We start from the raw sequence: 15,335 nt of genomic DNA on the forward strand, positions 1-15,335 counted from the left end.
AAGGTCACAGGCCCAAGACTCAGAGGGAGCGGTTTGAGAGAGATTAGATCTAGGGTTTATGAACTCCCTCACCACAGTAAAGATCACCTTGCAAGAATTGGAAGCTGCCTCAATCCTCCTCGCCAAGTAGTCCTTTTTCTCGCGAAGGATATCGCGGTGATAGGCTTTAATAGCAGTCCTATAAGCAAGTCTAGCCATCGGGTCATACTGGGAGCGCCAAACTCTCTCAGCCACCTTGCACTGGCGGCGGGCGGTAAATAGCGCTTCCGTAAACCACGGAGCAGAGACCCGCTTAGAAATAGCCCTAGACGCCCGCACCGGGGCTAAATCATTCAGCCTATCAATCAGCCACAACTGCAAGGAGTCCACATCCCGCTCTAAGTCACCTGTGAGGGGACACGGATGTTCAAGAAAAGCCTGAGCTAAGGTCTCAGGCGTCACACGACGAAGTGCCCTAGAGGCAGACCCCTGCGGTCTGGACACAGTGCTAGACAAATTCTCCCTACCCCGAATACAAAACCTGGCCAGCTTGTGGTCGGACCAGAGCACCGGGACAAGCTCTATATCCTCCAGCGGCGCCGTGGAGAAGACCTGATCCAGAGTGTGACCCTTGTCATGTGTGGGGCCAGATAAAAAAGGCACCAGGCCAAGGGGAGCCGTGATATCAGATAGCTTAATCACATCTGGATCCTCGCCCTCATCCATATGGAAATTGAAGTCTCCCGCCAACACACAATGCTCCACCCTCAAGGCTAGCCCTGCCACGGCAGCTTGGAGTTCATCAAAAAAAGATCCCACCGGGCCAGGGGGTCTATAGACCAACAGCCCACTAAGAGCTTGATGGGGGCCCAGAGTAATGGAGAATGCCAGGGACTCAGAACCTGTAATAGTTTCTATCGGGATGATAGAACAGGTAGCCCGCTTGTTTACAACAAGAGCCACCCCGCCTCCCCTCCCCTTCAGTCTATCTTGGCGGAAGATGTTATACTGAGATGGAATAGCCGTCAAGATATCCGGATTGGATGATTCACCCAACCATGTTTCCGTTAGCATCAGGCATAATGGTTGTTCCGTCGCAAGGAGGTCATAGATCTCCAAGGCGTGTCTGCACACAGATCTGGTATTGAGAAGTAGGCAGAGATGTTTAATTCCAACCTCTTCCCTCTGTGACAGCGCGGCCGGCGCATAGCCGGGTGCCCAACCACATCCCGGGCAGAGCCTCTTACCCCTGTGGCGTCCAGGAAAGACTGAACGACAAGTACAGGAAATATTTTGCAAGGAGCAAAGTTCCTGCGACGAGTAGTAAACCATCCTTCTACCCACTGCGGAGAGCCCTAAGACACCCGACCCGTCCGCCGCTCCGCCGCCGCCTCCAAGACGCTGACGGGCGCAGACGGGCAGGACTCTGGCAAGACTCAGGCAAAGCGAAGGCCGACCCGCTGCGCGATCCCGCTGCGCTCAGAGGACTGGTTTAAGAAGTGCCTCCAGGTGAGGTGCAAACCGCCCCACCAGGACACTCAATATGGCGCTGAAAGAGCGTCAATGCCCTTCCCAAAATGGCGCCCGAATGACAGACTCGGCAGAACCCCAAACAACCCGGAACCGGGCCCGCTCGAGCAGCGGTGTATCACAAATTAATGTGCAGGTAAGGGGACACCTAAGAAGACACTACCAGTTAAAAGCAGGGGAAATAAACAAAAAACGAACAAAAATACAAAACGGGAAATTAAAAACGAAGTCATATATATAGTCATTCCAGTTCCCCCAGATCTGCGTCCAATTGGTGGCACACCCCCTGGCTTCATATACAGTCTTTTCAGTGATCATGCACCAGCCCATGTCTTTTCCCCAATCAACAAGTCGTGGCGGGTCCCCTGCCCTCCAGAGTCGCACGATATTCCACTTAGCCACCATCAATCCCAAAGTTACCCAGATACGCTCCTTGGAGTTCAGGTCTGTCGGGCCCCAGGCGTTCAGGATGGCCAGCTTAATATTGCAGTCAATCCTCTGCCCCAACACTTCTTCCATGCATCCTACTACAGCCGCCCAGTATGATTGGACAGGACACTCCCGGAGGGTATGGATGAAGGTGCCTTCCTGCCCACAGTACCTAGGACAGCCACCCTCTGTACACTAGCCCATCCGGACGAGACAAGTAGAATCTGTGCAGAAGCTTTAACTGTACTAATCGGACGCTAGAGGAAATGGCCACTTCCTTAGGAGAGGCCGTCGCCGCAAGACACTCCTCGTCATCAAGCCCTGCTACGTCATGGTCCCATTTTGCCCGCAGCCGGACTAGTGGGTCTGCAGTATTGTTAATCAAATTCTTGTAAATAAGCGATATGGCCTTGTCCGGGAGGTTTCCATCTAAGACTCTGTCCTCAAGAGGGTAGGACTCAGTAATGGACTCCCCTCTGGGCAATTCAGCAAGTAAAGCGTGCCTAATTTGCATATATCTGAAGTATTCGGTTTGCGCCAGCTCGTAGTCTGTCTGTAGCTGGGCAAAGGGGAGCATGCCAGGTTTTAATACCATTGTAAAACACCACTGCGCCGAGGACAAACCTAATGATAGTGTTGTGAACTCGAAACCATGACTCCTTACCGGAATTGAAGAAACCGGCTTTGAGGTAAACATATGAGGTTGGTCAGATACACAGCCTTTAGCTCTAGCCAAACCACCCAGTCGTTGGGTCACAGAAGATCCCTCAGGACGTTAAAGCTCTCCATCTTGAAGAGGCGATCAGTCAGCCACTCATTGAACTCTAAAAGGTCTATTACTGGCCTCTGACAGCTATCTCTTCTCTACTAGGAAGATGTTACACACAAACCAGTAGGGCTGAATGTCTGTTACGGGGATAGCACATTTTGCTAGGAGGTCTAATACCTCCAGATCTATGATTGTAATATCTCTCCCCGAGAAGGAGAAGGGCAGCAGTCGGCGTGGTTGGATTGGAGTGCTGTAGAATTCCAAATATCCATCTGCAGGACCCATGTGTCTGAAGTTAAAGCCCTCCAGTTCTGAAGAAAGCTTGCCCACCCCCACCTCTAGTTGGGAAGAATGGAGAACTCTCACTTGAAATTGCTTTGTGGAGCTGTCCACGTGGGCTGCCTCTGGTTCTGAAGGTATTCTGGAAACCTCTGGAGTGAAACAAGTCGCTGAATCTGGTTTGGTCCTCTCAGTAGCCATGTCGGAAGCCTTGGCCTCTTCAAAGGGCTTGGGAGAAAAAACGGCCAGCTAAGCTCTGTCTACCATGACCGGCCCCAGTGAAAACCTTAGAGTTGAAAATTGTTTGCACCTCAGGCATGATGATGGAAACTAACATGTTGACTACTTTGCTCAACAGGTCTCCAGACAGACCCCTTTAAGCTACAGCACCTGCTTCAAAGGCCGTCAGGTACACAAGTTTGGGGTCCACCTTTATCAAGAGGGAAAAACACTCCTTAGTAGTTAGGGCACAGTTCACTTTCCCCAAGAAATTATTGCTCTCTGAGACCACCCCATGAGTGAACCTGACAGTTTGGACTTCTCTGCCATATTCAGGATTTTTGTGAGTGGCCCTATGACATCTAACAGCGTATATTCACACGACCTCAAAAAGCGGTTGATTCCCTTCATCGGGTCTCTAATATATTTCCCCAGGAATGCCGCCATTCTTGCATCGATTTCAGGGTCAGGGTGACCTTGCTTGCCAAGGGTAGTCGAGGGTATTCCATTTGGAGGCGGGCTCTCACCTCCTCCTGTAGCTTGCGGAGGTGGTTTGCCACAGAGGTGGCCACCTTCTCCGCCAGTGACAATTCAGAGGAGCGTGGGTGCAGCAGGGCCTCATGTCTAACATGTCAGACAGAGGTAGAACTAGTAGTCCCCTGAAGGGTAGATTTTGGCACCTGGGATGTTGACTCTGGAGACGGATACAACATTCTGGAGGGCCCTGTCTCAACTTCCGAATCCCCATCGAAGTTATCATCGTCATGTTCTGAGGTGTAGGACAGAGAGGCTAGGTCATAAAGGTGTTCCCAGTTGACCCTGAGGAATCCCCATCAGCTCCAATTATAGGACAAGAGTGTGATTATAAAGCCTATCAAAGGCGTCCATAATGACACCTGGCTAGTTTTTCCTCCATGTCATCCAGTAGTTTACTAAGTTGCCTGCCACCTATAGAGGGCCCTGGGCACAGGGTTGCTCTAGACCCAAATCTAAGGGTTCTGGAAAGAAGTATGCCAATTGCATGAGCTTCTTCTCAAAGGGCTAAAGGTCAGAAGCCACTGATTGGTGAATAGAGACATCGCCTCATCATCTTGACGGAGGCGGGAAACTGATTCCTCCTCCACGTAGGAGCCGTCTGCCTCTTGAAACATTATGCCTTACATCAGTGTTGTCCTGGAACCTGCAGCGTTTGGCAGGTTCATCCCTACGTGGCGTTGGAGCGGAGCCAGCTAACTTCTGGAATCCAGAGGACACTTTGGGGTGCTAGCCCTGGGAGGACTCACCCCTTATATTCTGTGGGGTCGCAGGTCTGCGCTTCGTCCCAGCAGTGTGTGCACTGTTGTGCTACTATGAGCCTTTCTGTGGAAGTTAGAGTACTGGCCCGAGCTCCTTGTGTGTGTTCACACCACTTCTGGTCGGTAATTCCAGACCCATGCGGGACACTCCTCTTCCAGGCTGCGTCGGATGGCCAAGAGTCCACAGCTGGCACTACGTTTACTTCTTGGGATTGCCGTTGATGGAGCACTAGCCTCAGAGCACAGAGACACACCTCTGCATTCAGGCTCGGGCCCTAGAGTGCTCTCTTGTGGCCTCCCGGTGCAACATGCTGCCTCGCTCAAAAAATGCTCATGGCTATGCTAATGTATCGCTGCATGCGCTCCCGCAGGCCCCACCTGTTAATGGAAAAAAAAAGATTGCAACCAGAAAGGCACTCTACTGTCACACCACTGCTTAACCCAATATAAAACCTTGGCTGGAAATACTCATCTGATGGCTGCCGAGGCAACAAAGTAAGAGGGGGCTTAGAGGAAGACGCCTGCCTATATGGGACTTTGTGGACTATGATAGGCTGTCGTTTTGTTTCCTTTCTCAGTGGTTCATAGGAAAGGTAGTTTTTGTGAAAATGCTGAAGGCTACTGGAGAAAATGAAGTATAGAAAGAAGAGCATAATCCTCGCCTTCAGTCCTGACATAGAATTAATAATGTGCATAAACAATATTCTCATAATTGGCTAAAAGGTATTCAGAGTCCACCGTATTGATCTTTTAGTGGGGAGAAACAGCCAACTCATGTTTAAATCTTTCTACTAGGTTGAATGGTCCTCACTTTATAAAATAAGCATGTACTAAAATACATAAATAATTTTCTGCATTCCATTGGTAGTCCTTTTTGGGTGTAAACTGGTAAGTTATTGCTTAATACAAATACCTCTTTTCTTACTAGGAAATATATTTTCTCTTCCACAACAGGATCTCCATTTAACACCGCAAAGGAAGAGGCAAGTGTAAGGGAGTACCACAACGCGGTAAAAGAAGAAATCAGCAGTTTTAACACTGGTAGGTTAAATATAACATATTTCACCTTTTACCAAGTGGACCACTTATAAGGTACATAGAGAGGGACAACTTGCTGTTCAGGCTCACTTCTGGAATTAGTTTGCTGCATTGTTTTGTTGGCATTAGCGATTAGAATTACTGTGGTTATGCTTCGATATATTGCAATTACCAATCAATCAATCAGGGGCTTGTATAGCTTGGCTACTTACCCATGAGGGTCTCAAAGATCTATGGGTGGGGGGCTGCTGGTCACACTGCGTGGAGTCACACTGCGTGGAGGATCATTCAAAGAGCCAGGTCTTGAGATTGGGACAGCAGCTGCTACCAGACGGTGCTGCGCTGTGGAAGGAGCAAGTTCACTAAAGGATAGTGGACTGCGCTTTCACCGTGCAGCGGCTGCCATTAAGTAGAACCATGGGGCGGGGGAGCTGGACAGCTGGGAGGTGGGCCGCGGGGGATCGCAGGGGCGATTAGGGACACAAAACAGGAAGGAAAATTAAAGAAAAAAAGCCAGGGCAGAGGCAGGCAGAGACAGAGATACAAAGAGAGAGAAATACGCAGAAAGAGAGACTGAAAAAGCAGAAAGAAACAGAAGGGCAGTCAAACAGCAGAGCGGCTCTACCACTGTACCACCAGGGATGAGACGCAGGCCGGAGTCTGCGGGTGGAGGAGGGCCTCGAACTCCTGTCCCCCGGGTCAGCAGTAGCTGCAGCAGATGGGGACAGCAGCAGCTACCAGATGGTGCTGCGCTTTGGAAGGAGCAAGTCCTCTAAAGGATATGACTGTGACTTCTTACTGGGAGTAGGGACAAGGGGCATCGTCCTGCCAAAGTAGAGAGGAGCATTTGCATTGAAGTGGGGAAAGAGGGAAGACTAGTAAGGGATGATTTTTAGAATTCAGGGAAGGGTAGCATTAAGGAGTAGTAAGAGGTTGGTAGTGTTCAGGGATTGGTAATGTTAAAGGGTAATTAGGGGCTTCTAGGGGTCAGGGAAGGGTCCTGTTAAGGGGTAGCAAGGATTTCTTAGGGTTTATGGAAGGGTAGTATTGAGGGTTAGTTCTGAGTCTTTAGGGTTCAGGGATGTACAGCATAAAAGGATAGTAAGGGTTTTTTAGAGTTTAGATTAGGGTAACATTAAGGGGTTTTTAGGTTCAGAGAAGTGTATTGTTAAGGGATAGTAATGGATTGATAGTGTTAAGGCGTAGATAGGGGCTTTTTAGGGTCAGGTAAGAGTAATATTAAGGAGCAGCTTGGGGTATTAACCCCCTGGCCGCGGCGGTAATTCCGGCGGCGCCGCCATGCTTGTGACGAAACCACTCCGTCACAAGCCACGGGGGGCTGTGCTTATGACGAAGTGGTTCAGTCACGACTCCGCCCACTCACTAATTCGCCCGCACAGATCTTTGCCGCGTGGGCGGAGCGGCCGCGGCATGACGGAACCACTCCGTCATGAGCACACGCCATCCGTGGCTCGTGACGGAGTGATTCCGTGACAAGCATGGAAGGGGTTAAGGGTTCATGGAGGGTAGTGTTATGGGATGCTAAGGAGTAATTAGGGTACAGTTTGATTAATTAAAGAATACATATAATTAAAAAAAAAGACTTAACATTTTTGGAATTCTTATAAGTAACAATGGAGGACACAACATTAAAACCTCCAATCCTATCCCTGTCAGCTAACAGAGCACATACCAGAAGGTTTGTTCCAGTCAATAAGTAACAGTGTGAGGACAAACACCAATGAAAATGCAAGAGCAGGTACCAAAGGACAGAAATTTATGATCAGCACAGTCATGAACCTTTCTTTCCCATTGTCATCTGATAACTGGTGCTCCTTATAAGTAAAGCTCATACATACATACCTACCTAGACAAGCATGCATTTAATACTGTTTTTATCATAGGCGCCGACGTCCATGCACCAGTGACATCAATAGGCATAAATGAAGAAGGAGAGACATATCCCATTGACGTTGATATCTTTAGAAGACAGGATATCTTTAACAGTCCTCCAGGTGAGTAAATTGTTGCAGTGAACCACCAGGCAGTACGCTTTATACTGTGGTCAGTGTCTGTTCTTTGCTATATTACTGATTAACGTGCCATTTTATATTAATCCATTCCAACTAAGGTTGTCTTAAATTTTGGGGAGGTTTTATTAGGGCGAACAAAGGCCCATGGATGATTACAACATGTTTTTTTTATGCTCGCCCAGGTATAACGGTAGAACCTGAGAAGGGTTCTATTTAACCCTGGGCGAAGCACTACGCTACGCTCACGGAGTTTGCGAAGTTTTCGCAACTTCGCACTACGCGAGCTGCACGTAGCACAGTGCGAACATGCGTAGTGCAGCGTAGCGTAGTGCAACGGTCATTTTTTGCTTGTTCGCGGTCCTGAACGTCATGTTCGCGACCGCGAGCAAGCAAAATGACATCCGGGCGAAATTCTCAACGCGAGGAGGTCAGGTTTCTCATTGTGAGTGGTTGCGCATGCTCGCGACCGCTCTCAATGAGAAACTACCTGTTCGCGTTGAGAAAGCTGCCGCTCGAGTAATAATCTACTCGAGCAGCAGAAAACTACAGCTCGCACTGTGCAAGATGCCGTTTTCAATGCTTGCACAGTGCCGGATGCTTGTCCGCACTGTGCAATCATTGAAAATGCATCTTGCACAGTGCGAACATGCTACTACGCAGCTCGCATAGTGCTACGTGAAGTTCGCGTAGTGCGAAGTGCACTTCGCGTAGCTTCGCGTAGCGCTACTTCGCGAACTACGCCCACCCTTAGTTCTATTGTAGTCTGCAAAACACTGAGGCAGCACTATAGAAAGATAAAGTTAACATATCTCCCCAGTGTTTTTAAATGGGGTCTGTGAATCATCTGCACAATAAGGATAGGCAATGGTATCACATTTGTGCACATGCAACCTCCATACGCCCACACCGCCATACTTGTTGAAGGATAAAACCAGTTCCCATCAACAAGGGGACTGAAAATATTGCTCTACTTTGAAGTAGCCACTCTCCCTTTTTACTAATATTGTATTTTATGCAGAGTATTTATATAGCGCTGACATAGCTCCAGAGGTCAGTCCCACGCTACACATAGCAAAGAGTACATGCAGAGACATGTATTAGCCAATACTGAACTTTACAAAAGCTCAGTGGTAATAACACATTTACAGGAAATTACATACATATAGGGCACAAGTGGTGAGAAGGCGAGGGAAGCAGGCGAGGGCTGACCTTAACCTCTTCTTGGTCTTCAGTACTTCCCTGTTTCTGTGTGTCAGAGGGCTCAGTAAATTGTTGCAGACATATTTTTGTAATATACAGTTGAACATTTCAAATGCTAACACGGCTAATTCCATGGGTCAGTCTTAAGAGGTCGATATATTCAGTGGCATCAAAGTAGACAACATACATTCAGGATACAGTGTTATGTATTGGAAAAACCTCGATAGCAAGCAGTGTTTTAAAAAGTTACCACTGTTGCTCTTAAATCTGAAGCACTGATGCCCGCTTTAATTTGCTCCCTTCTTTGTAAGTTACCGAGCTACTTGTGTCTGTGTTTCATATTGCAGCATAAACCTTGTCAATCATCAAAGTGAAACAGCCAGTTCTCTCCGGGATCAGCTGATTGAATACTGGATGCATTAAATCAGCAGGCTAGCCGCTTGGGAGCATTCTGTGTACAAGTACAGAAGTGCTTTGTATACATTTGTGAGTTTCTGAAATTATGTTGAAGACTTGTATCAGTAATTGTGCATGTAGGAAGCTGACTCTATATAGTGTACTAGAATGAAGTGCATTATGCAGAGAGACCATGTATCCCTTATTAATGTACATGGACCTGCTCTAGCAATCCCAAGGTGCTCCATGTGTGGCAGTGTGGTTGAGCAGCCTTATGCTCATCAGATGGGAGTGTTAGGCATTTGTTGCACACACAGAGTCAATAAATGAAGCACACATTCAATAAGGAAATCCAATACCAATTTAGAAAAATATCATAGATTTTTATAATAATTTAGACACCAAGTTTGACGAGATTAGGTAAGTACTTTTGGAATTAGCGATTTTCAGACACTTAGAAAATTCAGCTGTCAGATTTGAGGCATGAGCCATGAACGCTGTAATGTTATCCTATGGAAAAAAACATACACTGATAGGGGTACATGCTATATAGTTACAGGGTGGTTCTGGATTTAAAGCAAATAGGAGTCACGGTTCTTAGAACCACCAGCCGTTTTGGTTTACCCACCCTGGGGTGTTCAGGTGCAGACGTGCTGGTCGCAAGGGTAGCCTCGAACGCTACTGTTGTAGTCTATGGAGAAAACCTGTAAGCAGACAAAATGCTGAAAGTGGGAACAAGTCTGTCAGAACCCAAAGGGGGCTCAGTTCTTGAGGGTCTCTGGGACAAGAGCGCACTGCTGGTGGACTCGGACTCAGGCTGCGGGGCTCAGGTGCAGAGGTGTTTTACGGAGCGGTTTTGCTTGTATTTGAGGATCTCACTTTTGGGGCTGACCTAGAGACGAGGACAAAACAGGACAGCAGCGCCACTCTCGTGTTGGCCTCGGAGATGCTGAGGTCCCTCGTCGGTAGGTCGGTCTGGCAGTGTTGGTGTCCAGGCTGGAAACTGAACAAGCCTTGGTTGCTGCAAAGGGGTACGGGATTCCGGGTATTGGTGCAGAGCGGTTCCTGGGGGTCCAGGTGTCGCCAGACTTGGTGGAGAGACAAATTTGACCTCCTCCTGGGTGGCTGCTGCATTGGTGAACACAGTGGTCAGCAGATTGGTTAACAGGGCATTGCTGTCGATGCCTGCAGGGAAGGAGCTCCTCCAATTCAAGGGAGATGCTGATGATTTGGCGAAGAGTTGGCAGCCCTCCGAGACTTTTGGAGGATGCACAGCTGCAGGACGAGTCCTGTCTTTGCACCTGTTGAGACCAGAGCAGGCAGGGTTTGGCGCCAGTTCCACAGTTAGTCCATGATTCTTGTGTTCTTCAACTTTTCTTTGTCCTTTTTCTTCTTTGGTCAGGTGAATCTGACTTTCTGGTGTCAGGGGGACACCTAAATACTGAATTTAGGGGAGTTAAGGAGAGTGAAGGGTAGTAGCGAATGGGCTACTTACCCTTGGGGTCACTACAGCTGGTAGATGACCACTTCCTGCTGTGAGTGGGCATAACCCTGTCCCAGAGTTCCTAATTTCACCAAAAACAAGACTGTGTAATCCTTCTTTCGTGGAGCACACCAGGCAGCCCACCTTAGGGGTGTGGCCAGTCTGGTAGTGCAGCACGCCTGCCAGCATAGTTCATTTCCCACCTGTCCTGGTGCCAAATGGGCCTCAGGGCAGGTGGGGGCATCTCCCAACTCTGGGGAAGTCCGGGTTGTATATTAAAGGCGGCAGGGGCTTTGAAGCCCGTGGCCTTGATATGCTAAATCACTAGCCATCCTGCTGGAGCAGACATGAACACCTTCCTCCAGAGCAGGCATTGTTTCTGGCCTCATAGAGAGTGGGCCTTCATCTTCAGAGGGTAAGTAACATGTCTGTGGTAGTAGGCTGGATGAGACTAATCAGTCACCACACTAGATAGTGGTAGGTTTTTCAGGTGGCACTTCTAAGGTGCCCTCTTGGTACATGTCATAATAAATCTACTACGGGCAACAGTACAGATTTATTACGACAACGTCTTTGATACCGAACACCATAGGTTTCAGTAAAACCATCATGTAGCTAGGGAACTCGTAGTGATCAGTGCCAAGTACATATACTTAAGATGGCTTCCTTGTTCACTTGTACCATCTAGTAATTGAGCTAGACAACACAGGGGCATATCTGTTCATGCAGATATGCCCTCACATGTAATATAATGCACCCTGCCTTAAAGATAGAAGGCCTGCTATAGGCGTGACCTATATATATTACATGCAGCTATTTTGGCATGGCACATGTCATGTCGTGTTTTAACTCATGGTTTGCACTATGACACACAGTCTGCCATGGCAGGCTGCATGCAATTTGTATGAGGTTCCCTTAGGAGAGCATAAAACATGCTTCAGACCTTAGCGACCCTAATTGTTACCCATGGCCTAGGTACCAGGGGTACCCCTTACTAAGGACTTACAGCGGTGCCAAAGTGTATGCCAATTGTGTTGCAATTACATAATGTTACCTTGTTTTTAGAGAACGAACACTGGCACTGGGGCCTGGTTAGCATGGACCCAGTGCACATCAGTTGAAAAACAACGTTACTAGGGGCAAAAAGTGGGGGTTACTATGACAAAAATAGAAATTTCCTTACACAGCCCCTCCCCCCAAACGAAAGAAAGAGGATGAGACTAACGTTTCCCAAGAGAGTCTTCATTGTCTACGTGGAAAAACCTAGAAAGGCCATCTGCATTGGCATGGTCAGTCCAAGGTATGTGTTCCACTGTAAAGTCCATTCCCTGTAGGGAGATGGACCGGCTCAACAGTTTTGGGTTTTCCCACTTCATTTGCATCAGCTATCTGAGAGTTCTGTAGTCAGTTTGAACAAGGAAGTGAGTCCCAAACAGGTATGGTCTCAAAGTCTTCATGGACCAAACCACAGCAAAGTCTTCACTCTCAATAGCATTACAATGCTGTTCCCTCTGGAGTAACCTTCTGCTAATAAAAGCAACACGCTGGTCCTGGCCAACATCGTTGGCCGTACCATGTTCAGAGGCATCCGTCTGCATAATCAACGGTTTTGTATAATCTGGAACTTTTAGAATGGGTGCTTAGCACATTGCTTCCTTCAGAGTGTCAAATGCCTTTTGACAGCTCACTGTTTACTTTCTTTGGCCGCTTTGTGGAGGTTAATTCAGTGAGGGGCGAAACAATGGTGCCATACCCCTTTATTTATTTATTTATTTATTTATAAAGTTTTATATAGCGTATACTAGACCGTGGAAGGGTAGCAGAGCGTTTTACAAATGTTACAGCAAGTAGAAAGCAGGATAACCTAGAAACATAAATGTAAGTAGAAAACAATCAACCAAAAACATAAATGCTGTTGGTACCCATTACAAACCAAGAGAAGGAGTGAGTTAAACATCAGGACTTACCGGCGAGTGCAGACCCTGGTTGGTGAAATGCATCAGATCAGTATCCAGATAAATGTGCCGGTAGGGTTCAGGGTAGAGGTTTGTTCATTAAAACTAGTTTGACTTTTATTTTTGAAGGATGCGCTTGAAGGGTTAATTCTGAATTCAGGGGGCAAGGAATTCCAGATTCTTGGTGCCAATCAGGAGAAGGTAAGTTTGTAGGTTTTCTTTTTCGAAATCTTTGAGGTTTCATTAGTAAGGTGCTGGTGCTTCTTGACGGTCTGACACCACCTGACAGTTCCAGTTTGTCAGCTAGATATTTTGGTGTGTTGAAGTAAAAGGTTTTATGTGTTATGCAAGCAATCTGTATTCTTGCCTCATAAGGGAGCCAGTTTAGTGCCTTCAGATCAAGAGGGATTTGGTTGTTCTTTTTGAATCCTGTGATGAGCCTTGCAGCCGAGTTGAGTTCACAAACCTCCTGTAGTACCCAGCAAAGCCAAAGAATCCCCTGACTTGAGTCTGGGTTTCTGGAGCTTCCCAGTCTAGAATAATCTGGATCTTGGGCTGTAAAGGTTGAACTTGGCCTCCTATATACAAGGTGGCCCAAGTATACAACAGAGCCCTGCAGTATCTTCATAGGGAGTTATGCATGTTGCAGAGCCTCAAGGACCGTTCCAAGGTGGATCAGGAGATCCTGCCAGGTTGAACTATAGACAGCAATATTATCAAGATATGCTGCACTGAACGACTCCATTCCAGCCAGAACTTTGTCCACCTGCCTTTGGAAGGTGGCAGGGGCATTCTGTAAGATAAAGGGTATCACAGTAACCTGGTAATTCCCATCCAGTGTGGAGAATGCAATTTTTTCTTTGTCTCCTGGGGTCAGCCCAATCTGCCAGTTCTCTGATGTCAAAACAAAAGTACTGAGACACTTGCCTGCCCCAAACCTGTCAATGAGCACATCTGCTCTTGGAATGAGGTGTGCATCTGTCTTAGTGATTGCATTGAGCCCTCTGTAGTCCACACAAAATCTCAGCTCTGGTTTACTTCCCTTGGAAAGAGGTTTAAGGACAATGACCACTGGCTGGCCCAGGGACTCTCAGAGGGTTCAATCACCCCTGTTTCCAGCATTTTGCTGGCTTAAGCTCAGATGCTTATTTTGACTTGGTCAGACTGCCTGTATATTTTGTTTTTGACAGATTGGCTGTCCCCAGTGTCTACATCATGTGTGCACCAGGTTGTCTGACCAGGAGTCAAAGAAAGGAGTCCAGCATATTGCCTTAGGACTTGCCCTGCAGTCAGTTTGCTATTGGGCAGTGAGGGTATCTGAAAAGACAACTCCCTCTAGAGATCCATCTTGAGGGTTGTTGAAGAGGAGATCAGGCTGAGGTGAGGTTCACTCTCTGCTTCCTGATCCTCACCAGTGACCATCAGCATGGTCACATCACGCCTATCATGATAGATTTTAAGGCGGTTTACATGGATAATCCTCCTGGGGCTCCTGGAAGTGCCAGGGTCCCCCAGATAGGTGACCTCTCTTTTACTTTCTAGGATAGGGTAGATTCCACTCCATTTGTCCTGGATGGCTCTAAGTGCCACAGGCTCCAATACCCATACCTTCTGCCCTGGTTGGAACTCCAGCCTTTTGGTCAAACCATGGCTTCTGGGGCTCCTAGGGTTTTTGTTGACTTTTTCCCATGTACTCAGCCATCCTGGAAGGAAGGCCAAGCACATAGTCTACAGTGTTCAGTTTGGGTTCTTTCAGAAGCTTCACGCAGCCCTCCCTTATCAGACTTAGTGGACCTCTCACAGGATGGCCGAACAGAAGTTCAAAGGGACTAAAGCCCACTCCCTTTTGTGGCACCTCTCTGTTAGCAAAATTCAGGCATGGCAAACGGACATCACATCTCCTTTTGAGTTTATCAGGGAGTCTCCTGATCATACCTTTTATGGTCTTATTGAATCTCTTAACCAGACCATTGGTTTGTGGGTGATATGGGGTGGTAAAGGTATATGTCACTCCCACACTCAGGTAGCCACCTCTGTCTGGCAGTACCTCTTTAGGGAAGCCTACTTTAGTAAAAATGCTTATGAGTGCGTCGGCAACTGCAGTGACGGTCCTAAGAGGAATTGCTTCAGAGTACCTGGTAGCATGAACCACTACCACCAGTATGAATCTGTTCCCTGTGGCTGTTTGGGGGCCAATTGGACCAACAATGTCAATACCTACCCTCTCAAAAGGAACCACAACCACTGGTTGTGGGAATAATGGAGCCTTTGGTTTGTTACTTGTCTTGCCACTTTGCTTGATAGGTAACACAGGAGTTGCAAACTCCTTCACGTTCTGAGACATACTTGACCATTAGAAGTGGGTGACTAACCTGCTTCAAGTCTTTGTCTGGCCAAGATGCCCAGCTAGGGGGATGGCAGGTGCTAATGAGAGTAAGAACTCTTTATATTGCTGAGGCACTACCACTCCACCAAGTTTTGGGTCTCTGGCCTCCGTATACAGGAGTCCCTCCTCCAAATAGATTCTGTGGGAGTCACTGACATCTCCCTTTTCCTGGTCAGCAGCTTGCTGTCTCAGGCTCTCAAGAGTGGGAGAGGTCCTCTGTCCCTGGCAAAGATCTTTCCTAGATGGTCCCCTGGGCCTAGGAGCTTTGGCTGGCAAGGCCCAAGTTCCTGGGGCTCAGTTCCCTCATGGGCTGACATGTTTTTTTCCTGAGGAGAGAGGACCTA

General features: G+C 47.8%; 1 protein-coding gene across 1 annotated transcript in view; it reads left to right on the forward strand.

Moving 5' to 3' along the window:
* The window catches only part of LOC144755288 (uncharacterized), a 140,189-nt gene that overhangs the window by 87,924 nt on the left and 36,930 nt on the right, over window positions 1-15,335 (forward strand). Inside the window, exons 7-8 of the mRNA XM_078644068.1 lie at window positions 5,455-5,541; window positions 7,443-7,553. Of these exons, the coding sequence (XP_078500194.1) occupies window positions 5,455-5,541; window positions 7,443-7,553 (198 nt within the window). The remainder of the gene's footprint in view (window positions 1-5,454; window positions 5,542-7,442; window positions 7,554-15,335) is intronic.

The sequence above is a fragment of the Lissotriton helveticus genome, chromosome 5_1 (assembly GCF_964261635.1).
Source record: "Lissotriton helveticus chromosome 5_1, aLisHel1.1, whole genome shotgun sequence".
Taxonomy (NCBI): Eukaryota; Metazoa; Chordata; class Amphibia; order Caudata; family Salamandridae; genus Lissotriton; species Lissotriton helveticus.